The sequence below is a fragment of the Haliotis rufescens genome, unplaced genomic scaffold (assembly GCF_023055435.1).
Source record: "Haliotis rufescens isolate VD_foot unplaced genomic scaffold, xgHalRufe1.0.p SCAF_3, whole genome shotgun sequence".
In the NCBI taxonomy this organism is placed as follows: domain Eukaryota; kingdom Metazoa; phylum Mollusca; class Gastropoda; order Lepetellida; family Haliotidae; genus Haliotis; species Haliotis rufescens.
The window spans coordinates 53,958,655-53,986,346 of NW_025964001.1; the positions used below are offsets into that span (position 1 = coordinate 53,958,655).

The 27,692-nt window shown below is 38.1% G+C and overlaps 2 protein-coding genes across 2 annotated transcripts; one reads left to right on the forward strand and one right to left on the reverse strand.

Annotated features, from left to right (window-relative positions):
- On the reverse strand, nucleotides 1-17,983 carry LOC124116156 (actin-related protein 2-B). The gene is made up of 8 exons (XM_046477389.2): nucleotides 17,835-17,983; nucleotides 15,868-15,978; nucleotides 14,622-14,837; nucleotides 13,039-13,111; nucleotides 9,245-9,381; nucleotides 7,866-8,015; nucleotides 3,609-3,887; nucleotides 1-3,059 (listed from the first exon to the last, which is right to left on the reverse strand). Exons 1-8 carry the CDS (start codon nucleotides 17,880-17,882, stop codon nucleotides 2,886-2,888), a joined length of 1,188 nt encoding a protein of 395 aa, XP_046333345.1. The 5' UTR covers nucleotides 17,883-17,983; the 3' UTR covers nucleotides 1-2,885.
- A 183-nt stretch (nucleotides 17,984-18,166) lies between these two features.
- LOC124116158 (neudesin-like) lies at nucleotides 18,167-26,751 on the forward strand. Its single transcript, XM_046477390.2, has 4 exons — nucleotides 18,167-18,424; nucleotides 21,436-21,496; nucleotides 22,762-22,865; nucleotides 23,836-26,751. Exons 1-4 carry the CDS (start codon nucleotides 18,236-18,238, stop codon nucleotides 23,983-23,985), a joined length of 504 nt encoding a protein of 167 aa, XP_046333346.1. The 5' UTR covers nucleotides 18,167-18,235; the 3' UTR covers nucleotides 23,986-26,751.
- Nucleotides 26,752-27,692: the final 941 nt, after the last annotated feature.

Consider the following 27,692-nt stretch of genomic DNA (forward strand, 5'->3'; position numbering starts at 1 on the left):
AAAGATTAAATGTTTTATTGCATATTCAATGTATGGTACATATGTGACAGGATACTACATATTGGCATGTAGCACAAAGTATATAAAATTGATCCCTGAATGATGTATAGGATCAGTTCTATGTACAATCTGAAGGAATCATCGAGGCAACGTCAACACATTCACGACCACTGTTTCCCAGTTGTAGTACTTTCATCAATATCTTGGTAAACTGGTTTTGAATCGTCAAATACTGGAGAGAAGCATGATTGAGACTTTCTGCATAGCAATTTCCTATTGGATGAGTGAGTGAGTAGGTTTGGCCTCTTTTCGCAAAATAGCAACATTGTAGTAGGGATGAAGTGTTTGCAGCCTTGATTATCCTGGGTATTGCATCTCCATTCTATATTAATAAATACCATGGATCCCTTCGCCATCATATCCCTACTTTGAGTGCAGTTAGAATGACATGACGCTAAAATCAACAAATGAAACAAGCAGCAATACTTGGCTCATTTTGTGTGCAGCCTTCTGTACAAATGAGAATGCCTTATATTATAAGGATATCCCTTCGTTGAATACTCAGGAAAACATCTGGAGACAAAATGGGTCCATGGTGCTTATAAACAACAGAATGGATATATGATACACTGGATGTTTAGGGCTGCAACGTAACACTTTGTTGCAATGTGATACATATCTTGATACCAAGTTCACAATGTGATACATATCTTGATAACCAAGTTCACAATGTGATACATATCTTGATAACCAAGTTCACAATGTGAAACAGATCTTGATACTAAGTTCACAATGTGATACAGATTTTGATACCAGTGTGTGAGTGAGAGTGTTGTGTTTAACGCCGCTTTTAACAGTATTCCAGATATATCGCAGCGTGTCAGCTTAATGTGGGAGGAAAGCCAGAAGTGATGCAGGTCTCAGACATTTACCACTTCGGTGAAACCCACAGCTCAGGTATGGTGCTGACAAACCTAGAAACATAATTGGGGTGAACCGGGATTCGAACCCACAATCATAGGTTGCTGGCATGCCCAAGGGACACAACTCTGCACAGCGAATCGTGGCCCCTTAGACGACTGGGCCACCCGTGCCTCTTATCTTGATACCAAGCTCACAAAGTGATACATATCTCGATACCCAGTTCACAATGTGATGCCATATCAAAATACTTATTATAGGGGATTAACGACCCAACCAAATGTAACCTATATACAAATATACCACTGATGGCTTAAGACCTTTGTTTATTACTTCACAAATCATGTTTTACCGTATATTCCTTTTTGTATGGCATAAGACACAGGGCAATATACTTTAGTGAATCGCGAAGCAATGATACCCACAATACAATAGTTACCTCGATAGTAGGTTGTGAAGTAATGAATTTATATTTGCTGGATTCCACCGTCAATGGGAACGGCCAGAGACAATCTAAACATCTTTGAGTTTCTTCTTTTTACTTGAGACCCCCTGTATATACATACTTTTCAGGGTACACTCCACCACATTTTGGTATTACATATGAATCGTTTCGTATCACTACCTGATGTCATGATAGCACACCCATAACATGACACATTCATTACTGACCCAAGATGTAGGCAGATGGACACAATGAATTTCTTTCCCACTTTGTATTAATACCAAGATCTGAACCCAGGGTTTTGCAAACATAGCAAACACACCAACTACCGAGCTACCCCCACTGGCCTTGAATGGAATGAGTGAGTTTTATTAACGACACTTTGGACAGTATTTCAGAGTATCATGGCATATCAGCTTGATGTAGGAGGAACCCACCAGCACGAGTATGGTGCTGACAAACCAAGAAATATAATCGGGTTGAATCTGGGATTCAAACCCACAATCATGGATTCTGGTGCACCTAAAAGATGCAACTCTTCACATCAAACTGTTACGCTCATACATATCAAGTTAATCGAGGATTGCGTTGAACCACGCAATTCTTGGTCTTTTCTTTCTTGTTCTAACCAGGAAATTAAGCATTTGCTATGAAAGTCATTTTTTTCAAACCACTAGTTGAATGAGCTCAATCTCAATTAAATATTTGTAGTGAACACCTTCAATACCAAGGCTGTTTCTCCATAATATTCATCTATCCCATGATTAATAACTCAAAAGATGAAGTATTGAATAGTCACAATTCATATAAACTGATATAAGGCCAAAGTAGTTGATAATTTGAGGGACTTTTGACTTTGCGCCTGCGCAGCATAATCAGTTATCTCCGGCAGTATTGAACTGGATTCAAGACCAAACAACTTCCATAACAAAATAACATACCAGACGCATACTGTACAGAAAAAATAAGTTCAACATTAACTAAATGATAAATGAAGTCTATACACTTTAGGTAATAAAAATATATTCTTATGGACAAAACACATACAGCACTTTTGTATTGATTATACAAAACTTGTTAGTTTGTGCACAAGCAACATAATCATGTCGAATCACTTAAGCACAGAATCATAGCATTTTAAATAATGGCAAATCCTAGTCTTAGACACCATTGATATCACTAGCCTTTGTTCATTGGTGTCAAATCCATCCAAACCTCACTGATACATTATTGAATTGTTGCAGAAGCTAACAAAACAAGAAACCGGCATGAATTAAATTAATCAAACATTGCAGAATAAAAAGCGGGTAGCTTCAATAGGAAATTGGATTGGATTCATTTTGTTCATTTCAATAGTGTTTTGTTACTTCAATTAGGATACAGTGCCCAAGCTTAATGGTAAATGCAGCTAATAAGACTGAAGAAATGAGACTTAAATCAACGTACGCTGACGTTACTCAAGGTTGACAGTGGAGGAAAATACAAGTTGGTCTACTGTTTGTGATGTGGTCAAAGGGAGCTAACTCTTCGTCGGTTTGAGAAGTTTATCAAGCACCTTGAGTCCCTGTTCTTCATATTCCTGCCTAGATAACCAGAAGTCGTTCTTATCCCGCATGATGTCGGCCAGAACCGAGCCTCCCAAGAATACCATGTGCTTCCTCCGGGGCGGATCTTCTATCCTGATCTTGAATTTCTGGAAATGAAAAGTTAAACTTTCTCACACTGTCACCTGAGCAGCGTTAACCACGCCCCCATCAATCATGAGAGAATCTGTGATTCCCATATACCTTTTTATGAATCTGCATACTTTAGAAACATTTCCTGATATATGATGTTTTCCACACCATAAATGTCCAGTTTTAACATATTTTGCCCACTACAGATGAATCAATAATCTTAAGATGTACTAAAAACAAACTTATATACATTTTTACTCAAAACATCTATGCATCACAAATGTACAACTGACAATATGATTCATGACAAGCCTACTCAAGTATAAATTCATGATTGAAAACAGCAACATTTAATATTTACAAAGTCTTGCAAAAGCCATATTACTACTTGTGTTAGCATAACGTTTCAACCTGCCAAAGAACAAAATGATAAATCTGATTACATCAGACAATAAGAATGCGGCAAAATTTACCAAACATGTAAGTTCAACACACAACTGTTGAAATGCATCATTATGTTAGGTAGGCATTTTGTGACACCCCAACACCACTCTTCTTCAACTTACGGATAACTTGTCTACATCTCCTTTAAGAACCCTCTCCAAGTACAGCTGTTTGATTTCTCTCTCGAGTCGACTTGGAAGACCTGGGTACATAGTGGATCCTCCGGAGAGGACGATGTGTTTGTAGAACTCGGGGCGTGTGTCAATGTCTGCTGCATTGATGGTGTTGAAGAGTAACTCAGCTACACCCACGTTCTCCACGTTGATCAAGTGGGGCTGGAACAACGCTTCAGCAGCTCCAAACCTCTCTCCTCCCACTTTAATTATTCGACCATCAGGTAGCTGAAGAACACAACTTCAGCTGTTAAAGCAACAGTCTGTGCCAAAAAACGTTTGAGTCTACTATCAGCAACTTGGTCCATAGGATTATTCTAAATACATTTTAGTGTTATCATGTCGACTTATTAGCTGAGCTTACTAGACAGAACAGAATTTTACTTCGCTCAGGATTCATTCTAGTGGCTAAATTCAAGGATTGAAGCAGTGTTTAAAATTACCGTATTCGACGTAATAACCGCCCCACTCAAATAAGCGCCCATATTTGCTAATATATTGAATAGTAAGTGAACAATCCCAATGAGACCCCTTCTGATTGATCAATGTACACAAGACTTATTTATTCGTGTATAATACGCACTCATGTGTAATATGCACCCTTAATTATGGGCAATTAATTTCCTGAAAAAACATAACATTTCTTTTGTATCATTTCAGGCTGTTAGCATAAACCACGAAATTTACGCTCTTTCAACTCTGTTTTTTCTCTCACGAAAATTATATTCTTATAAGGGTCCCCTAGTTTTGAGAGCACCCTGGGCGCTTATAACGTCGAATACATTAAGGGGAAACGTGGTTCTAGTTCCACAATGCAATTTTAGCACTAAGATGATCATAACTCTCTTACTTTAACATAGACTTACAGCAGTCATACCGCTAAGATGATCGTAACTCCCTTACTTTAACATAGACTTACAGCAGTCATAGCGCTAAGATGATCGTAACTCTCTTACTTTAACATAGACTTACAGCAGTCATAGCGCTAAGATGATCGTAACTCCCTTACTTTAACATAGACTTACAGCAGTCATGGCACTAAGATGATGGTAACTCCCTTACTTTAACATAGACTTACAGCAGTCATGGCACTAAGATGATGGTAACTCCCTTACTTTAACATAGACTTACAGCAGTCATGGCACTAAGATGATGGTAACTCCCTTACTTTAACATAGACTTACAGCAGTCACAGCGCTAAGATGATCGTAACTCCCTTACTTTAACAGACTTACAGCAGTCATAGCGCTAAGATCATTTTGTTGAATCAAGTCTTTGACTTTAAACATTAGGGCCATGACAAGGATCACTAAAGTTTCATGCTTAATATTGAAAACCTTTCTATCCATGCAATACGCAGTCACTTATTTTAATTGTCAAACAACCAATATGAAATTTCTTCCCTTAATGGATACTGTCAAGGACTATGTGCCTGTTCAGTACTTCTTAGAGGTTGCTGCAGTCAGAGATTGTACTGAGCGACAGAGGTCATCCTTACAGGCCAACTAATAGGGAATGTCTAGGAACAACATATAGGAGAAAGACTTACAATCTGTTCGTTTGTTTAACGCTGCACTCAACAATATTCCAGCTAAATGATGGCAAGCTGTAAATAATAGAGTCTGGACTAGACAATCCAGTGACTGACATTACTTAATTGGGATATACACAATGACATGCCTCAACCAAGTCAGTGAGCCTGACCATCCGATCCCGTTAGTTGCCTATTATGACAAGCAAGGTCGCCTTTTACAGCAAGCGTTGGTTGCTGAAGGCCTATTCTAACCCTGATCTTCACTAGCTGACTTAAAATCAGAAAAATGAAACTTGTCCCATGGTAATTGAACGTAAACTGATGTTTGTCTTTGGTTGAAGGGCAAATGTTCAATACTGTTAGCATGATGACACAGCCTAAAAATATTTCATTCAACATGTGGGGGTACCAACGGAATAAAAAATATCTTAAGGACTTGTGTATGTTTTAACCTTGAGAGAGATAGCATGGTGAATAAGGGAATGGTGTTTAGCAGTGATACATATGATGGTACCTCTGGAAGAAAGATCCAACTCCTACAGTAATCTACAGTACTTCAAAACACTACCTTAGCGTTTTGTAAAAGAAATATGCCAGGATACAGCCAAGACATTTCTCAAGTGGTCCCCTATTCAAGGACTCTCCATACACAATCAACAACTAAAACTCATCCAATTGCCTTTTTCAACCAGTTTTTAAGTGCAAGGAAGTTAAATACAAAATCCATTATTTTGATTTTAGTGACAAGATTGAAATATCCCAAGTATTCATAAAACATTTCTTTACATATCCTAACAAGTGAAACAGAATTTTTCTTCCTTAAAGGACAAAGTCAAGAGTGCCTGTTCAGTACTTCTTAGAGGTTGCTGCAGTCATAGAATGTCCTGAGCGACAGAGGTCATCCTTACAGGCTAAACACACAACAGAATTTAATACCTGTCATGCAGAGTTACTCCTTGACTAAGCAGGGGCAGAAAACGCTGGGATGACCAGATTACCGATGCAAAACATTCAGACTCATTAACAGCTTTTCAAAAGAAGCTTAAAACAATATTGTATGACCCAGTCTGCAACTTCAGCCACTAGTTTAGGAAAATGTTTGATCGAGTCAGCTAATCTGATGATGGTCCATGTAATAACATGTACAATCTTCTGTAAAAGAGGACAAGAGACAATTCCCAATAGTTCTTAAGGACATACTAAGCTAGGGGAGTGGTTATTTATTATTTGAAAAGGGGGGGGGGGGAGAAAAGAATTGTTTTTAGGACTGTATATTTTTTTCACCACCCATTTTAGGTAACACTTACACACACACACACACACACACACACACACACACACACACACACACACACACTCACTCACTCACTCACTCACTCACTCACTCACTCACTCACTCTCACACACACACACACACACACACACACACACACACACACACACACACACACACACACACACACACTGTGCTTTTGCAACAGGAAAATCAGGCAATTTACTTCCTGCATCCTTTGACTGAGGCTGTAACGAGGCCCTGCTATCATCGTGAAACATCAACTAACGGAAGTACAGAAGCCTAGTCCCTCGAACCTAAACCTAAACAGCTGTTGACAGACATACATTATACATATTTCCTCATGCTCCACTGGGTACAGTGAAAGCAAACGAGGTCTTCACTTCCCTGTTACTGCTACACCAAGGTCTCGCCAGACACGACTTCCTGCATCCCTTACACACGCAACTCATACATGGATGCACAAATCGGCACTTTCAGTCAGGTGACCAACAAATTTAAATGGACATGCTGTAAGCTCCATGGGCCGAAAAATAATGTATATTGGCATCGTCAAAACTGACTGAATTTTGGCATGTACATTTATCTAAATAACATTTCTATTCATAACTTCTTCAATCACTGAGTTTTGTTCCAAATAAGGACATGACCTCTCCCAACTAAAGCTGGGCTTGAGAGGTGAACAATGCTATGACATAATGAAACTGTGCAACATGTGGCCTGCCTGTTGACACCAAGCAGGTTAACCTGGAACCCAAATACTTAATCCTTAGCAGTGTTAAATATCAAGCAAGGGTCCTGTTATACATGTTATAAACACAATACTGAAATATAATACTCAAAAGAAGTTACAAAACACCCAATTTTTCATTTGACTATAGTTAATCTGTCATGGCATGACAGATTAAACAAGAAAAAAAGTGAGCGTGGCTCACTAATACCCCCGACCCGCCTAGTGTGTGTCAGTTGTTTCAAATTAAATAGCTAGGATAGGGTTAGGGTTTGAAAAATTCATTAAAAAAATGGAAAATTAATAAAAACAATTTTACTTTTGACTGCACCCCTCCATATGACACAGATTATATGTACTAAGTTTGAGATGTATCCACTGAATAGTTTAAGAGAAATCGCGAGGACAAAGTTTTCGGACGGACGGAACCTTTGTATAACTATATACCCCTGACATTTTGTAGGGGGTATAATAAAGTAATATGGAAATGATCCTTTACTCTTTTTTAGTAGTATATAAAGATTTAGGGAGTCCCCAGATTGTTATACTTTAGCAGCAAACCTCAAGGACCCCAGATCCCCTTAATTTCAAACACTGTTTATTATCACCAAGACCACAAACAAACAAAACAATCCAAGCAAGTCTTACCTCATATGGTTCTACTAGGACTGTTGTTTCTAAGGCAAGTTTTTGTTCTTGTTCTATATCATAGGCAACATAGCATAGCTGTTCCTTCATCATTCGTACTGTTTCAAAGTCAGCGGAATGGTTGAAGGCATACCCTCGCAGCAGCAGCAGCTGAAACACATGACCCAATACTAGAGCAACGAGCATCTCTGTATCCTCAAGTTGTGTTTCTTGTCTAACACAACAATCAGCAATATGACACCAGCTTGTAAATAATCTATAACAGGGATTTATCAAATATTGTAAACTAAGTGCTCCTAGCAGGCAAATTGGGAGAAAGAAACATCTTGTTCAAAATTTGGAGTTTATAAAGTTCAAATTTCCTTAATTCAGAGGTTGGCCTATTTTAACAATATTTTTTGAGATTGCATTCAATGGAATAACATAAAACTAAGCATTAAATCCTCTTCTACTTTATTGGTCCTGTTATCAGAGAAATACAGGTTTTATTTACAAAGCCATAAACTTGGTTTAACATGTTTAAGTTATTGGTTACGTATAACATGACTATGGACATTTTTACAGACATTTACTTCAGATTTGCTGGTGAATATCAGTTTCTAAGCAGGTCTAGATAAGTCCCTGTGAAATACTGGTATTGACATAATGAGCAACAATTATGATTCATTTAGTCACCTCTTAAGACAAGAAAAGAGGACCCATTCTAACAGAGATTTCCATGCAATACTTTGTTCATGTACAGAGCTACAGAATAGCAGCGTATTTGCGCAAAATACCCCCCAAAAATATTCAAAATCCAACTACATTAAATTAACTTGCATTCAGAAATGCATGCATTAAATGAAAAACTCAAATGTATAAAAACAGCTCGCGTAAATACCCAATGAAGCTTTTTCAGGATACGTACAAAGGAGCTAATTTCCAAAACACAATTACGAGCTCATTTACTTTCCGAGTCAAGCCTATATATTAAGAACAGTTATATACATCTAAAACATTATTTCATTTTTTTTTTAATCTTAAAATGCTCCCTTATTTTGGGAAAAACCCAATAGAGTGATGAATAGATGAGTGAAAAAATTGGGTTACCCAATGAAAAATCTAATAACCCAATTAAAATAGAAACCATGGAGTAAAAACTCTATTGCTCAAAAAATTATCTGGAGCTCTGCATGTAATATGTAGCATGATCAGGGCTATGTTAGTGCCAGTGACAGGCAAACTGGGGATAAAAACAATATATTGTCAAAAGTAAGCTATTTTTCAAAGCTGTATTTTCCTATATCTGAGATTTTGTCTTTACGTAAGTATGTTAAATGAGACCGAGTACTAGGCATGCTAAGGGTTAATGACGCTGAAACATAAAAAACTGCACCAACCTTGATGAGATATTTAGTGATGTCTCGCCCAGCGATGTCCAAGCGCCTGGTGAGATGTGGAAGAGCGAAACCCTCGTACACGGGGCAGATGTGTGTGACACCATCTCCAGAGTCCACCACCACACCCGTCAACAAACCTGGAATGACCGATACAAGGTAAGGAAACATCACTCACACAATTCCCCCAAACCAGGGTACAGTCTCTAACAAAGTGCAAGTAAAGTCAACATAACAACTTGACAGATTTTCATACTTTAGAGCAAACTTAATCACAAAAGCTTGACCAAAATTAAATTTGAAAACCAGAAATAGCATAAAAAAGACAACAAAAAAACAAATGAAAGGATACCCCAAACGAAAAATTCGCAAAAGAATTTGCCATCATTTTTTTCACTTTACTTCCTTTAAGTATGTGCCTGTTCAGTACTTCTTAGAGGTTGCTGCAGTCAGAAATTGTCCTGAGCTCGAGGTGTCATCCTTACAGGCCATAATATGATACATAAAGGAACAAGATTTGAAGGAAAGATCACACTCCATGGAGTAACCTACAGTTTTTCAAAAACACTCTCTAACGTACTGTGAAGAAAATATGCCAGGATACAGCCAAGATATTGCTCAAGTGGTCCCATATTCAAGGACAATCCCATCTTCCCATGGCAAGGGTGTTAACTGACTATAAAGTCCAGTTTCAACCCTTGCCGAACTATGTTGGAATTTTGTGCCTGATCGTTATGAGTAAGGCCCATCCTATTGACCAATCAAATTCCACCTCTCATATCACTTGCATTTGCTTCAAACAAAATGGCGATGACCAGTCAAGACGATCTAATCGATAATCAACATCTATATAGTAATAAAACGGGCTTTACTTTGCAAAGAGCATCACAATCATTTGAGTACCATGAACTAAAACATCAAATTGCCTTTTTCACCCAGTTTTATGTACAAGGAAGTTAAAGACAACATGACGTAAATCATTAATTTTTACATATCCAACATGTCAAAGAATTTTCTTCCTTAAAGAATAACATCAAGGACAAGGTGCCTGTTCAGTACTTCTTAGAGGTTGCTGCAGTCAGAGATTGTACTGAGCGAGAGGTCATCCTCACAGGCTTTAGCACTCCATAAAGTCAAACTATGTAAAGAAACTTGTGAGTGAGTGGGATTTGGGTTTAAAGCTACTTATAACAATATTTCAGAATAACAGCATGTCGCCTTGATGTGGGATGTAAGCCTGAAGTGATGCAGTTCTAAACATTTACCACATTGGTGGAACCCATACACATGGGTATGGTCCTGACCGAGAAATATTATCAGGGCAGATTCACTGGTACATGTATTGATGCATAAGAGGTGGTTCACAGCTGGAGAGTTTCTACTAGCTTTGTAGATAAGGTAACTGTTGTACAGGTCTTTGGTTAAGTTGAAATACTAGTGTTTGTCTCAAATGAGATCCCCTGGTATTAAACTCTCTGAAATGAAGATGACTCTACTATGCTTCAAACCACTCCCTAAAATGAGTGCTTTTAGCAATATTCCAGCAATATCAGGGCAGGGGACACGAGAAATGGGCTTCACACATTGTACCCATGTCGGGAATCGAACCCAGGTCTTCGGCATAACGAGCGAATGCTTTAACCACAAGGCTACCCGACCGCCCCACCACTCCCTAAAAGTGAGTGAGTGAGTGAATATCGTTTTACGCCGCCTTTAGCAATATTCCAGCAATATCACGGCAGGGGACACCAGAACCACTCCCTAAAAACTGTAAAGCAAATGTGCAAGGGTACAGCTGACAGCCCAAGCTGTTCCCTGTCCAAGTACCCCTCACACCCAATCCCCATTTGATTTGGTTGGTCAGTTTGTTGTTTAACGCCGCACTCAGCAATATTCCAGCAATATGACGGCGGTCCGTAAATAATCAAGTCTGGACCAGACAATCCAGTGATTACTATCATGAGCATCGATCTGCGCATTTGGGAACGATGACATGCATCAACCAAATCAGCAAGTCTGACCACCCAATCCCATTAGTCGCCTCTTACGACAAGCATAGTTGCCTAAAGAAGACACAGTCAATTTCTTCCCAACATCAATGTAAAAATAATGGAGTGTGTGCCTGTTCAGTACTTCTTAGAGGTTGCTGCAGTCAGAGAATGTCCTGAGCTAAAGATGTCATCCTTACAGGCCCTAACATGGTACATTAAGGAAAAATGTCGTCACTTCTCCTGATAATGCGTGGAAGAAAGACTTTCACACACAATGGAACATGTAACTATTCTGAAGTTGTTCTTTGATTAAAGGGCAATTGTGTTAAACTGTCAGCATGATGACAGATCAGTGTTTACAAGTTTTTAATTCCACATGAGGATACAAATCAAATAAAAAATATCTAAAGTACATGTGTAGATTTTAAGCTTGGGTGTTAGCATGGTGAATAACTGAGTGCATGTTTTATACAGCTAAATTGAGCCCTGCAGTCACAACACTTCTCAAGTGGTCTCCTATTCAAGGACTATCCAGACTGAATCAATAACGAAAACCTAGTAATATCAAATTGCCTTTTCAACCAGTTTTATGTACACATGGTACAAGGAAGTTAAACTACAACATGACATTCCAATCCATAATTTATATCTCTGTGACAAGTTGGATATAATCTAAGTTTCAGTAAATCATTCATTCATTCGTATCTAAACAAATCAGAGAATGTTCTTCCTTAATGGATAATGTCAAGGGGGCCTGTTCAGTACTTCTTAGAGGTTGCTGCAGTCAGAGAATATCCTGAGCGACAGAGGTCATCCTTACAGGCAAGGGTTTTAAGTCTCCAATGTCTTTTTTTCATCACATTCAAACCTTAACCAACACCGGCAACAGTATATTGCCAACATGGGCATATAACCTATGCAAAATGTCCATGTTTGAAAAAGTGGTGAGACTCACTACAGATCAAACTTAACCCTGAAACGTATGAAAGAACAAGGGAGCTGGATTTTACACGGCTTTGCAGAGTATTAATCATGTATCACAGTAGAAAATGATTAATGCAAGAGCAAATCCCTAGTGTGATTGTGTTTGTTGTTTAACGCAGCAGCAGTCTGCAATATGAAGGCGGACTGTAAATAATTGAGTCTGGAGCAGACCATCCAGTGATTGACATCAGCATCAATCTACGCATTTGGGATACAAAGATATGCATCAACCAAGTCAGCAGGCCTGACCACCCGATCCTGTTAGTTGCCTCTTACAAGCATAGTCGTCTTTTATGGCAAGCATGGGCTGCTGAAGATCTATTCTAACCCTCATCTTCACGGTAAATATATCAGCATGAATAGATATATCTATATTGATTCAATATGCCTACTCAGTATTCACCTGATGAAGGACAAGAAGTTGCCCTGAAATGCCCTTCGTACAATAAAGTAGTTGTCATTCGTTAAAGTTGCATGTCTTTATGTTCTTCCAACCTCTAAATGCCTATTAAAGTCTTGTTAGAATGTGGAATATGAGGGAGTTAGGGAGTCAGTTGGGTTTAATGCTGCCTTAAGCAGCATTCAAGCTATATCACTGCATGTGACAGGTGGATTTGGGAGGAAAGCCTGAAGTAATTCAGGTCTCACACGTTTACCTCTTTGGTCAAACCCATTAGCACGGGTATGGTGATGAGAAACATAGAAACATAATGGGGGCAAACTGGGATTCGAACCCACAATCACGGGTTTATGGCATGCCCAAGGGATGGAAGTCACCGTAGTGAATTGCGGCGCTTTAGACGCAATGGAATAAGAACTTACCTTGTGCATACAGTGTCAACACAGCCTGGATTGCTATATGCACGCTGTGAAACTGGTACCTCTCGAACATTGTCTGAAAACAACATCAAAGTCTTATTCACAGTTGTTTGGGTCCTAACACTAAGGAAGAAAGAAAGCACATGGCATCATATCGTCTAATGCATAACTATCAGGTGTTTCTAAGAAGCGAAAATTAATTCTCTATGTAAATAAATCATGGTTATCAAGTTTGGGATATTCCAAGAATGTTACAACAGAAAAGTTGGTGGACGATCAAATACAATTGTGTGTCAGTGAATCTTATTGTGACTATTTTTCTTTCTTCTGTCCTCAAATAAAACTATATATACCGTATATCGCTGTGTATAAGGCGAGTTTTTCGTACCTAAAATGAGGGGGCTAAGAAGGGGGGTCGTCTTATACACGGAGTCGAAGATCTCACATTTTTTTCCACTGGCGATGTCAACCGGCGTCCGATAGCCAGCCCAGCATTTGACAATAAAACTTCGCATTTCGTCCTAAATAACTGTTCCAATAACTATTTCCATACATAAACATGATTTGTATCTCTTTTCCTTGAATAAAGTTTAATAATTTCTGCAAATAAAGTTGAAATGACCCTCGCCTCGATGCAGATTGTCAAACCACCCGACATGGTAAAACAATCAACATCCATGAGCAGAGAGCCGGAAGTACCGGTAAGCATTTGCATATTGCACATGTGACCTAACATGTGATAACCGGTGAAGCTGAAATCAATTTCCGCTGTTTTTACAGTTGTATTAACAAGTGTTGGAGACGGTGTGTACAAGTGATTGTGGAATAAACACGCTGAATGTGAAGCAAACATAAGCCTAGTTAGTTACAACATAGTTAATTGGCGATTAAATTACTCACCATTGTCTCTTATATGTTATTACTTCATAAATGAATTTTATTTTACGGGCACCAATTTGGTGTCGTACCGTGTAAACACAAAATGGCGACGTGTGCTGGAGTTACACACGCGACCTATTATTGTAGAAAAAAAAAAGGGCAAGATAAAAATATTTTTATTGCATATATAAGGTTTGTGTGCGCACTTGTGATGTGCTTCAGCTTTGATACGCATCAGTCGGAAAGCGCACGTTAAATCTTCTATATCAGTCAGACTTGTGATGTGTTTCATTCCCGGTCGCCTTATACACGGAGTATAGGATTTTGGGTTGATTTTTAAGGCGTGTACAGGGGGGTCGTCTTATACGTGGGGTCGCCTTATACACAGCAATATACAGTATATATATATATATACTAATTAACAAGGATAATCTATTACATGACTAAGAATTTAAGAGCCAAAGCTATATTTTAAGATAACTAGTAGTCCAAGAAACCAATAAAAAGTAGCCAACTCAATGCTGAAGTTTTTCATTTCAAAAATGGGAAAACAGTGTAATATTCAGTCATTCTGAAAAGTTCACAAATATACAGGCCCTTTTTCAACATAGCAACCATTACGCTTACATCTTTGAAAGAAGCCGACTGCATAGAAAACACATTGTTACAGCATCCCTTACAATAACATAACATGCTAAATCACTTACTTCTATCATTTTTTCTCTATTCTTCATTGGATTCATTGGAGGTTCCGTCAACAAGATGCGACAATCTTTGGTGTTCAGGTTTAGTTTCTCCTTACCAAAGGTATAGTCATATAAATGAATCATATCATCCCAGTTTCGAACAACACCATTCTCCATGGGGTAATTCACCTCCAACATCGACCGCAAGGCACTGGCTTCATCTCCTACCATCAAATCCTGAAAAAGTCATGAAAATAAAAATGTCTTTTTAGTCAATGCAATTCACATTGTAAGTGAGTTGATTTTGCATTGTCAGATGAACCGGGACACAAAAGGCTTGGCGAGTATGCGTGAGCGTGTTGTTTATCGCCGCACTCAGCAATATCTCAGCTTTATGACGACGGCCTGTAAATAATCAAGTCTGTACTAGACGTTCTAGTGATTGATACAGTGCGCATCGATCCACACTGTCTGGAATGACCTCATCAAACTGGTCAACAAGCCTGTTCACCCAATCTATAAAGTCACCTCTTGTGACCAGCAACCAGCAAAGGTTGCTGGGGACCTATTCAACGCCACATCCCCATGGGGATGGTATGTAGAAACTAATCTTAAAATGGATTAAAGCCAAATAATCACAAAGTCTTGTTAATGAAACGAATCCCTTGAAATAAGGAACAGTGAACCCCAAATAAATTGAACGGTGTTTTCCAGTGAAATTGTACAGAATAACACATTTGTTACATTAACATATCAGAGGTACTTAGTAATGTCTATTTGTATATTGTATTGTTTTCCAAACAAACACCCAATTCTTTCATATTACTATAGTTAATCTGTCATGCTATGATATTAACCATAGCAATATAAAAGAATCAGGTGTTTTTAAACTTCTTTTGAGTGAGGAAGTTTGGTTTTATGACGCTTTTAGCTATATTCCAGCAATATCAAGGCAAGGGACACCAGAAATGGGCTTTACACATTGTACCCTTGTCTGGAATCAAACCCGGGTCTGCAGCGTGATGAGCGAACGCTTTAACCACATGGCTACCTGACTGCCCCACTTCTTTTGAGTAGTATAAGTAGCAATTTCATTTAATTCAAACATTCCAATAACAACTCTACAATATCTAAACAAAACCTGTCCAAATGTCAACACCACATAAGCATAAGAGCCACATGCCAACGATGTGACAGTACAAATGCTTAACTTGGTACCTTCATCTTCATGCATAAACTATATCATCATATTATGGATGTTACAAACCTTGACTTCAATGTTACCAATCTTTGCTGTGGATCTAATGATCGGTCTACCAACAAGTGATGGAAATATGTGCTCTGGGAAGTTTTGACCTGCAAATCCACACTTGACAAACTGCAAACAAAATGAAGAAAATTAAGCACAAGTATCATTTATGTTTTGGTCTATAACAGTAACTTTTGAGTTTAACCCAAACTTGTCCTTCCTCATCATAACCCTAATAATAAGGACAGGAGATTCCGAGGGTTCCTTGATTCAAATACTCTAAGTTACACAACAAATATTGTGGTTTGATGTATTCAAGATCACACAGCAACATGACAAAAGTTCTATATAAGCTAGAATATGTGAAAGGTTTGTGTATTATGTGAGCCATCTTCCCGAGGCAAGAGAGTTAACTGACTATAAAAGTCCAGTTTCTACCCTTCCCGAACTAGACTGGTATAATGGAGTTACATTTTGGCTGGACTAACGAGCCTATGCATAGTCCAATCAAAATCTCGCAATGAAATCGAAATCCGGTTCGTAAACTTTTGTGCAGATTTCGGTCGATTGCAGGATTTGCAAAGCATGTGCACTGCCAACTTGTTGGCAACAGATATTTTCCAAACCTTTTCAAGTTTGTAATCAAGGTGCTCATGTGATTTGATGCACTTCGCAATGTAAGACCTGTTTTATCACAATATCGATCTTGATTATCGATGACATCGTCTTGACTGGGCGCCGCCATTTTGGTTGAAACAAATGCAAGTGATGGAATCGGATTGGTCCACAGGAGAGGCTCAGAAGAGACATAACTCATAATAACCACTGGTGGCGCTACGATCAAGCCCAGGAATTCCAGCCTAGTTCGGCAAGGGTGGAAACTGGACTTTTATAGTCAGTTAACTCTCTTGCCTCGGAAAGATGTATGTGAGCATGGTCTGATACCTGTATTAAATCAGTAAGTGAAGAAATATTGGAATGCAAGCTGAAAATGCTATGTTGGGTAATTACTAATTACAAGCGTTATTGAAACTATTCGGTATATTCAAACACAGGCAAAAACTAATTGGCTCATGGTGATTTTGGTTGTGTGTGTACTTTACACAGATACAAAGTATATCTGGAGCTGTCAGGCCCAATAACTTTCATGTTCAACTTCAAACAATGAACGTGTAGATTTAGTTGTGTATAACCATTTACATGATGATAACACTGTTTCAGTTGTAATTGAGTGTGTCAGCTCAGTTAATCTGGTAGGAGAGCTCAAAATGCTGCAGGTGTACACATTTAACATTAAGTGAAAACCAGGAGTATATTATCATGATTATGGTGATGACAGACCAAGCCTAAACAATGTTGATACATAACTTTCTAAAATTTCACAATGAATGATAAGTGTAACAATTTACATCCCCATAAGAGTATCTGTTTTAATTCTTTCCACTTATTTGGAAGAACCCCATAAACTTTCAACTTTTGACACAACTTGTCTCATATAGATAACTAGGTATTTAGTGAAGAAATCAATGATAATTTGGTATTCCTAGAAAAAGAGGTATTCATTGTTGTTAGTGTTGTAAATTCATATTGAAAACAAACCACATAAAATCTGATAGTCTGATAAGATGAGGAAAATTGTACACGATAACACTGATACAAGCACTGAAGTAATCAGGAAGTGAAACAAGTTGATCAATGGGGAAAAGGGGGTGGGGTCGTTTGGGAAACTTATCTTGACTCGATACTGCTGCACCACGATAGCAATTAACCGAATTGCATGTGCAGGATTAATTTTGTGATGTATTTTCAACAGACTGACTTATGGATTTTGGCGTCAAAAACGCTGAATGATCTGGATGAAAACTCCACAGTATTTCTTGAATCTTGTGACAGATCCATCGCTTCCGGGTTTTCCGGCTTCATTAAATTATGGTATAAAGATCATAATTTGCCCAAATAGCATATGATAATGGTTTCATACTTACTCCTGTTCCATTGTCACAGACAACAACTTTACTTGCACCACTCGCCATGGTGGATGGACCTTGATTATGTTTGTTACCAAACTTTCGGACTCAGACGTCCATTGGTCTCCACCGGAAATGTACGCCCTTGTGACTAATAGAGAAAGAAACCTCGCGGCAATTGGCCATATTTGTCCAATCACATACAACGTTACAAATACCACGCACCGGACGAACTAAGCTGGGCTCTGTCTCTGAAGACAAACTTGCGTATGTATCGCTAGCGCAAAGAAATACGGTAACTAGCTGACTGCCCAGCTCCTCACAGCAATATCCCGTTCGCGGAGCTATCTATAACTGAGTTACCGAGAGTAACGAAGGTGTCACGCGCTGGGAAGGAGCTTGGCTGACTGCGTGTCAAAATGGAGTCTTCCTATCGTTTCAGGACTTTATCAGCAATGGCTTCTTTTTTGTTTGTTGTATTTCTTTTGCAGTCTTCACTTTTGGTCCTAGGTTACAAGCTCAAAGATGTTGAAGTTATGTTAGAAATAAATGGAAAGCCTGCTGAAATATTTTCTGCAAGAAAAATAGCTCAATACGACGGATCAAACGTAAGTAAAACGGGGTTATTTCCCTTAGATCATGACAGAAATGAGACTTCCTTAGAAGTTCGAAGTGTTGAGTGTCGTTATGTACTTGTTCTCAGCTTGTTATGTTTACTTACAATTTGACAGTTATAAAATGTGCGTAAATATCATTTCGAAAATAATGATATTGTTGCAATAATAATGCTGAAGGGGGCCTTGTCGGGCAATAATGAAGTTTACGCGGTGTAGCTGCGCCCGCTAACATCCCAACAACTCAATTACCACGCTATAGCACTGTAGAACTACCGCTGTCTCGCAATACCATTACTGTGGCTCACGCTCGAATGCACTCGCACTCATCTCAGGGAGAAGACACGCCTTGGCGATCCAGCTCCCCTTTTCAATTGTATGGAGCTGACACGCCTTTCCAAGCCAAAACCCCTTTTCGACTCTTAGGGTTAGCCTGGTTAGGGCTAGGGTTAGACAACAATTCTTACCTTTTCACAGTGTTTCCAATGAGGATAATCCTGTAAGATTAGTCCATTAATCATGTTTCATCGCTCGATTGGTTACTCATTTTGATGGACAATGAAAGGCGTGGCTTCCTCAAGATAATGAAAGGAGTGGGTGTGACGTCAGTAACACGCGCAATTCATTGTTTACCATAATTGCATATGCATGTTAATGAGGTTCTAACTACCCGTTAAATGAGCAATAAGTACATGTGATGGCACTCCTTGTCCCAGTGCTAGAGCACCTGATCTGATTTGGCTAGGGTTCATATCTGTAGTATCGCATGATCCTTTCAGCAATAATAACCGATTTTATTCAGGGTGCATCTATATACCAGCTGATATATTGGCCTCGGCCACAATCACCTGAATCTGATCACTTACTGGCTAGTCTCTATATGTATGTGGCTCTGGCTATGGCTCGCGCTTTATTGATCTCAAATGCCACTTTGATATCCTTGGGATTCCCTCAATCATTGTCAATACCACCCTCAGCCCTGGGATTGTCTTTACATCAAGCACCCTGTACATTAATTAGGGTTTGCACCCCTTGCTGATCAAACACCTACTTACCAACCCCCTATTACCTGGCCCTATCCGCTGTACGTTTCTAGAGATTGGTACAAAATGTCTGATTGGGAATTGGAAGCCCTGGCAAAAAGTATTTTAATACATGTATAAGACGATCTGGTCATGCAAACACTGAAGTTGACTGAAGTTGACCGAAGTTGACTATCTTGACTTTACTTTGACTATCTTTATTCAAACATATAAAAGTCAGAACAAATGCGGTAATAGTCAGAAAGAAATGTGAACGTTAGTGTTTGTCTTTTTGTTGTTTAACGCTGCACTCAGCAATATTCCAGATATGATTTATGAGAGCGGTCTGTAAATAATTGAGTCTGGATCAGAGTCCAGTGATTGACATCATGAGCATAGCTCTTCACAATTGAAATACCATGACATGCATCAACCAAGTCAGCGACAGAATAGCCCAATCCAGTTAGTCGCTTCTCACGGTAACATGGATCTTCATGGGTGCGAACATTAAATAGAGGTTAATCAATGACTGAAACCACATCACTTCTGAGCCTATTCCGGGTTTGAAAATTTATTCAAGTCTGCTAATCCAAGACCAGTATAATTCAGGAAAGACTGGTGACATTTCCTTGTGAACTACCACTTTTAGCATGTTCAGGCAGATGGCAACTGTGTACCATACATTTTTTACAGAATGGTGAAAAGAACAATAAGTTTCTAGCTCTACTGTTTATTAACTAGGCTCTTCGTAGGCAAGGAGGGTAGATCCATTCTAAATATACCCTTGATGATCGATCCTTAGCAGAGATCCATTTCTGGGTCAAACAGACAAGATTAATCGGCATACACCTTGTCCTAGTGCTATGACGGGTAACTCGAGTACTTGGGTCGGATGGGTACTGAGTAGGACCCAGGTACCCAAAGGTGAGTGAGTGAGTTGGGTTTAACGCCACTTTTAACAGTATTCCAGTTATATCGCGGCGTGTCAGCTTAATGTGGGAGGAAAGCCTGAAGTGATGCAGGTCTCAGACGTTTACCACTTCGGTGAAACCCACGAGCACGGGTATGGTGCTGACAAACCTAGGAACATAATTGGGGCGAACCAGGATTCGAACCCACAATCATAGGTTTCTGGCGTGCCCAAGGGACCAATCTAAAACTAATTACCAGTTACTTGTTGTTGTTGTTGTTGTTGTTGTTGTTCCATTTATTTTTCAAGTCTGAGATAGTGCAGATGGAAAATTGAAACAAATTCTGACTATTTTATATTCTTATTGTAGCTTTCGTCTCTGCTAAATTTAATTCGTAAACTGAAGAATTTAAGAAAAGTGTCACCTAAACAGTCTCTCACTGAGTTACAAATATGCCATGGATGAACTAGAGATTGACATAAAATAAAACTATATCATCATAATCATCAATATCAAATCGAACCCACAATCATAGGTTTCTGGCACGCTCAAGGGACGCAACTCTGCACAGCGAATGGCAGTGCTTTAGACGACTAGGCCACCCATGCCCCCGTACCCAAAGGACTACCCGGTCCCGTGGTTAGCCACATGAATATATTGTTTAATGGCAAAAATTATCCAGAACACTACGGTTACACTATAAGCGACAAATGTCCACATTTATTTCTGATTATCACACATTCCTTCTGGCTTTATATGTTTGCATAAAGATAAAACTTCTGTCAACTTCAGTGTATGCATGACCAGATCAGTTTATACCTGTATCTAAATACATTTTAACAGGAGTATGATCAAACATTTCCCAATTGGACATTTTGTACCTCTCTCTTGAGACCTACAGCGGGTACCCAGGTAGGGTCAGGTAATAGGGGGTCGGGTACCCAGGTAGTAAATTTGGACTCGTCCCAGCCCTACCTTGTCCCTAATATATATGTTTAGTTTTACAATGTTTATTGATCAAGATTCTTATTTATCCTGTAAGTCATAATTATCTGTGAGTATTTGTTGACAGTCTGCCAGGCCACTCTACATGGGTGTGAAGGGAGTGGTGTTTGATGTCTCCAAAGGAAAAGGTAAGTCATTGTGAACGTGTTACAGCGACATATGCAGTGATATATAGCCAGCAAGTTGATAATATCCGTAATTTGACCATGGCCATAGTGTGTGTTTGCTGCAAACCTGTAGCTATGTACAAGCACTGTTTCTAGTATCCAGACACACAAACACAGCTACAAATTCCTCAAACAGATACTGTATTCGACGTAATAAGCGCCCCGCTCTAATAAGCGCCCACGGCGATATTTGCTGATATATTGGCTAGTGAACAATCCAAATTAGAACCCCTTCCGATTGATCAATGTACACAAGACTTATTTATTCACGTATAATACACACTCGTGTGTTATATGCACCCTTAATTATGAGCAATTAAATTCTGGAAAAATATATCTGTCGTATTAAACATTTCAGGCTGTCACCATAAACCATGAAATTTATCTTTCAACTCTGTTTTTTTTCACCAAAATAAGATTCTAATATTTGATTTGAGAGCGCCCTGGGCGATTATTACGTCGAATACGGTATGTAATATTAATTATATGTAAAAAATCAAAATGCCTCCTGCCTCATCATGCATGTCATGCTCATATTTCTGAAAATGTTTGTATTTTGTATGCACTACAGCCTTAGAAATTCTGTTCTTATAACATTGTATAAGACTAGTCTAGAGGACTTGTAAACTATATTTCACAATTCCTCAGAGTATGTAGCTTGTCCTGCTTGAAAGAGACAAAAATGTTTACTATGTGTACATTTTCTGTCAGTTTCATTCTGTTAATAAATTTCAAAGGCTGCAGAATGTTTCATCATCATTGGAGAATACATGAGTGTTCAAACCTGTGAAAATCTAGGGTAGAATAGGTCTTCAGCAAAGTAAAGGTGACTATACTTGTCATAAGAGGCGACTAAAATGATCGGGTGGTCAGGCTCGCCGACTTGGTTGATGCATGGCATTGTATCCCAATTGCATGGACCGATGCTCATGATGTCTATCACTGGATTGTCTGGTCCAGACTCGATTATTTACAGACCGCCGTCATATAGCTGAAATATTTGCTGAGTGTGGCGTTAAATAACAAACAAACACAACATGAGTGCTCATTGGTTTTAGCACTTGCTGGCTTCCCTCTCGCTTCAACCAGGTCATGTTTTGATTTGTTGGTTCAAAATAATACCACCATACAGCCACATGTAGTACATACATGTAGTGAAGTACTGACTGTGATTGTAGTGTTGCCTATTCTGGTGATATCTGACTTGTGAGTACCTCTGTTTTCAGACTTCTATGGGAAAGGGTCTGCCTATAATTCCCTGATTGGCATGGACTGCAGCAAGGCGGTGGCCAAGATGTCATTGGAGGAAGAGGACCTCACTCATGATATCGTACGTAGATATGCAAACCCTGGAGGATAATATTTAATATATTCAGACTTGCAGATGTTATGGTTATTGAGAATCATGGCACTGGAAATTTCATTTGGAACCAACATGGTAGGTCCATGGTTTCAAATGATAGAAATATCTGGCCCTCAGTCATCTTCCCGACGCAAGAGAGTTAACTGACTATAGAAGTCCAGTTTCCACCCTTGCCAAACTACGCTGGTATTATGGAGTTACATTTTGTCTGGACTAACAAGTCCATGCATATAGTCCAATCAAAATCGTGCAACGAAATCGAAATCCAGTTCGTAAACTGTGATGCAGTTTTCGGTCGATTGCAATATTTGCAAAACATGTGCACCGCCAACTTGTTTTCAACAGTTATTTTCCAAAACTTTTCATGTTTTTAATCAAGGTGCTCATTTGATTTGATGCACTTCGCAATGTCAGACCCATTTTATCACAATATAGATCTTGATTATCGATCAGATCGTCTTGACTGGGCGCGACCATTTTGTTTGAAGCAAATGCAAGTGATACGAGAGGTGGAATCTGATTGGTCCATAGGAGAGGCATAGAAGGGACATAACTCGTAATAGCTACTGGTGGCACTACGGTCGAGCCCAGGAATTTCAGCCTAGTTTGGCAAGGGTGGAAACTGGACTTTTAAAGTATGTTGAGATGTATTCAGTGTAGTTGAGTACTCAGATGATTACAACCCATGAGCATTGTTATAGTGCCGACCATCATCAGGGTGCATCTGTGATCCTGGTTCAGCAGGGCAACCTGGACAGTGACTTGCACCGTAGACCAATTTACCTACTTGTCCAAGATTCTCAGACAGTATAACCCACTGTTCTGTGTTCATGAAATGATGAAATGGCCAGTCCAGTGTATTGTGATGATGATGAGGATGATGAGGATGATGAGGATGATGATGAATTATGATGATGTGGATGATGTTCCCCTTCAGTCGGACCTGTCTGATGACCACCTCAAAGCCCTGGACGACGTGTTTGATGGCACCTACATGGCCAAGTACCCTGTTGTTGGCTATATGGACTTCCTCAAGGAACAGTTCCCAGAAAAATTTGTCCAAGCAGCACCCAAAGAGGATCTGTAACATGTGTGTCAGACTGTACTGTCATCAGAGCAGTATCTATAAAGACAACAACTTAAGAAGGGCTCAGATCAAAGTATGCAATATTAAACTAATCACCTAAGTGATATAAAAAACAATGAATTAATGCTCTGTACTTGCTGTATGTACAACTGAACAAAACCATAACTGTTGTACATGATCAATTGTTATCGATGACTACCAACTGACCAATGTCAAATATGTTTGCTTTCAATCATTGCATTATTACTTGTGGGCAACAGAATGCCTTCAGAGAGATCAACTTGTCTACTGTTGTGTTTAAGCCACAGTTTTATCAGTTAAGCTTATATTGAAATACTGTATATGTCCGCAGATAAACCGATTTTTGAGGACCAGAAAAAAGATTCTGTAGAAAGGGGTCGGCTTATCCACGGGATACACTTTCATGATAGTATATTTCAGATCGTGATCATGGTATTGAAAGTGAAAATAGCCCCTTATCATGTTTAAAACACTTTTTATTTCATATGTATTTTCCCTCTTAAGAATACTACTTTGCAGATGTCACTTATGAAAACATTTTTTTAAATGTTCTTTCTATTTCAAGCACCAAGTATCTGAATATCTTAGCTTTAAAAATCATACTGATTGTAGAGTCTAGTCAGGTTTAGCTAAGCTGTGTAGGAAAAGAAGTATGCATGGATGCTAGTATTTGATCATTACAGATACTTGCTTAAGTTTTGTAAAAAGAATTATATATTCTAATTATGCACAAATATGTAGATGCTTTATATCCATACAATCAAAAAATATTATCACAAGCTGTTATCTTAATTGTAGCACGACCTGACAATGTTGAGTTTTGTTAGCTATTTTGACTGTGGTCATGAAAATGTTAATATATTTTCTGCTATTTATATCTAAGTGAAGATGATAGTTTTTGTTGAAAAATGTTATTTGTTATACTTTTGGTTGTGATGTGCCTCATTTTGTAGAATTTTCTTTTACCTTCACATATTTACTAGATGTTGGACATTAACAAACTGTCCAGGGTTATATATATATGAATAATATTAATATTGCAATCACTGACGGGTTATTATACATTGAGAGTATATGGAAGAACATAGTATATGTTAGAGAATGAGAAAAAACACATTCATTCATAAGGCAAGACGCTTTTTAATTGGTTTATGCATGTCAACCATGAAAAAATGGAATGTGGATAAAAATTATGAAAAGTACAGATAGTTCTGCATACAAAAGGTTAAAGGGCAAGCAAAGTGAAAAAAAATGATTGCAATTTTGTTGCAAATATCAAATTCCCAGACACATTTAGCTGATTTCCAAATAGAGAAAATATCATTATATTCATAGAAAGTTCAAGTGAAACTGATGACATCACACACTCTGTAATTGGCTTCCAAAACAAACCTATTTGGGGTCGTGGCCTAGCTGTGACAACTGTTTTCATTGGCTAATATGCTTGCCACTTGTGATTCTTATGATTAATCTCCAGAGTAAACAACTTCAGCGTTGTTACTAAGGTGACATAAGTTGTGGACACAGTAATCAAATGGATGGGTAGACAAAAAAAGTGCCTCATGTATTAAAAAAGCCAGGGCAGAAGCAGGCAGACTGGGCACCAGGATTGTTCAAATTGTGCAGCTCATCAAAAACCCTTTTTAACCCCAGTTAGGGGAATCCCCTCAATGACCTAATTTTTTGTGGTTTTTTTTATCATCTGTTTTACATCATCTTATTTCCATTTATGCCCTAAAGTATTAAAATCTGCAATGTTGCTATATTGACTTTACTTGCCCTTTAGCAGCAAGACTCACGGCACACAGGAAAATGACATCCCAAAACCTATCAACCAAAATTGTTTCTAAAATAACCAAGGATGAATAAAGTTTAGCCTAAATATGCTCTGTACAAATCAGTTTTATAGAAGTGTTTTCACTAGAGCGATCATGTGTATTTTTATTGCACAAACATTTTTTCATATTTACAAGGCCTTATGAGATCAAGCTAAGCTGTGATATTGTTAGTACAGCAAATGGCATGATTAGCACTCAGTTTCTAGAATTCTGGGAATAATTTTATGACATTAGGAACATTGTATCCCAAGGTACCTAATTTACATGTTGCCTCAAAACTGAGGTATTTGTTCTCAACCCCTACCCTGGTATAATGTAGAGATTCCAGGTCAGATAAGGTCACCAGTACCTGTTTGTCGTAACAGTAGTGATTTATGACAGTTTGTTTACAACTACTTTTGGTAGCCTCGGCATGCTCAACATGCTCAAGATGTAGGATTTGCAGTGAAGAGTAGTCATTTTTTTTATTCATGATAAATAAAGTGAGGGTTTTACTATCTAGACAACAGATAGTTTGAAATATTTAGTCATAAACATTACATTATTTGTCTCATACTATCTTTTCATATAATGATTCAAATAATTGTTATTAAATATATTATGTTGGTACTGTTACATTGTTAAGAAAAATCAACATTAATGGTTTCAAGCTACATGTTACGGAGACCATTTGTTTTTTTGGGTTTTTTTTCTTGAATTTCAAGATATTAAGTTGAAATTTCAAGATATATACAAAGTTGAAATTTCAAGATAATGATTTTAAAATTTCAAGACAAGTTAATTTTGCCTTGAAATTTCAACTTAGTATCTTGAAATCTCGACATAGCATCTTGAAACTTCAACTTACTATCCTGAAATTTCAAGATGCTACGTTTTAAATTTTAAGATACATACTAAGTTGAAATTTCAAGATAATGATCTTGAAATTTCATGATATTAAGTTGAAATTTCAATTTATTATCTTGAAATTTCAACTTATTATCTTGAAATATCAAGATGGTTTGTTATAATTTCAAGATAATACAGTTGAAATTTCAAGATGTATACAAAGTTGAAATTTCAAGATAATAATTGATTTTGCCTTGAAATTTCAATTAACTATCTTGAAATTTCAAGATAAAAAGAAAAAACCAAGCGGCGCTAAAAGGCTTATATATATATGAATAATATTAATATTGCAATCACTGACGGGCTATGATACATTGAGAGTATATGGAAGAACATAGTATATGTTAGAGAATGAGAAAACACACATTCATTCATAAGGCAAAAGGCTTTTTTAATTGGTTTATGCATGTCAACCATGAAAAAATGGAATGTGGATAAAAATTATGAAAAGTACAGATAGTTCTGCATACAAAAGGTTAAAGGGCAAGCAAAGTGGAAAAAAATGATTGCAATTTTGTTGCGAATATCAAATTCCCAGACACATTTAGCTGATTTCCAAATAGAGAAAATATGATTATATTCATAGAAAGTTCAAGTGAAACTGATGAAATCACACACAGTGTGCGAGCTTAGCCTCAATTTTGTAATTGATATCTTTTCCCGTAAAAACCAAGCCTCGTTCTCAAGTGCGACCTACAAACAGTAAATACAATTTGCTAGCAGATGACATATTCACTCTATAGTCTCTGTCAACTGGAGTTTTTAAACAGAGGTTTCTACTGAAACAACTTTTTTGTACTTTTATTAGCTTTCCATGTTACAAAATATATTCACTGGATATTAATGCTTTTCACCTGGATAATAAGGTTTATTCATTTCATGATGAGGATCATCTTTTTTTAAATTGTCCCAACTGTATGCATACCTGACAAGGACGACATTGGCTACCATTATGTTACG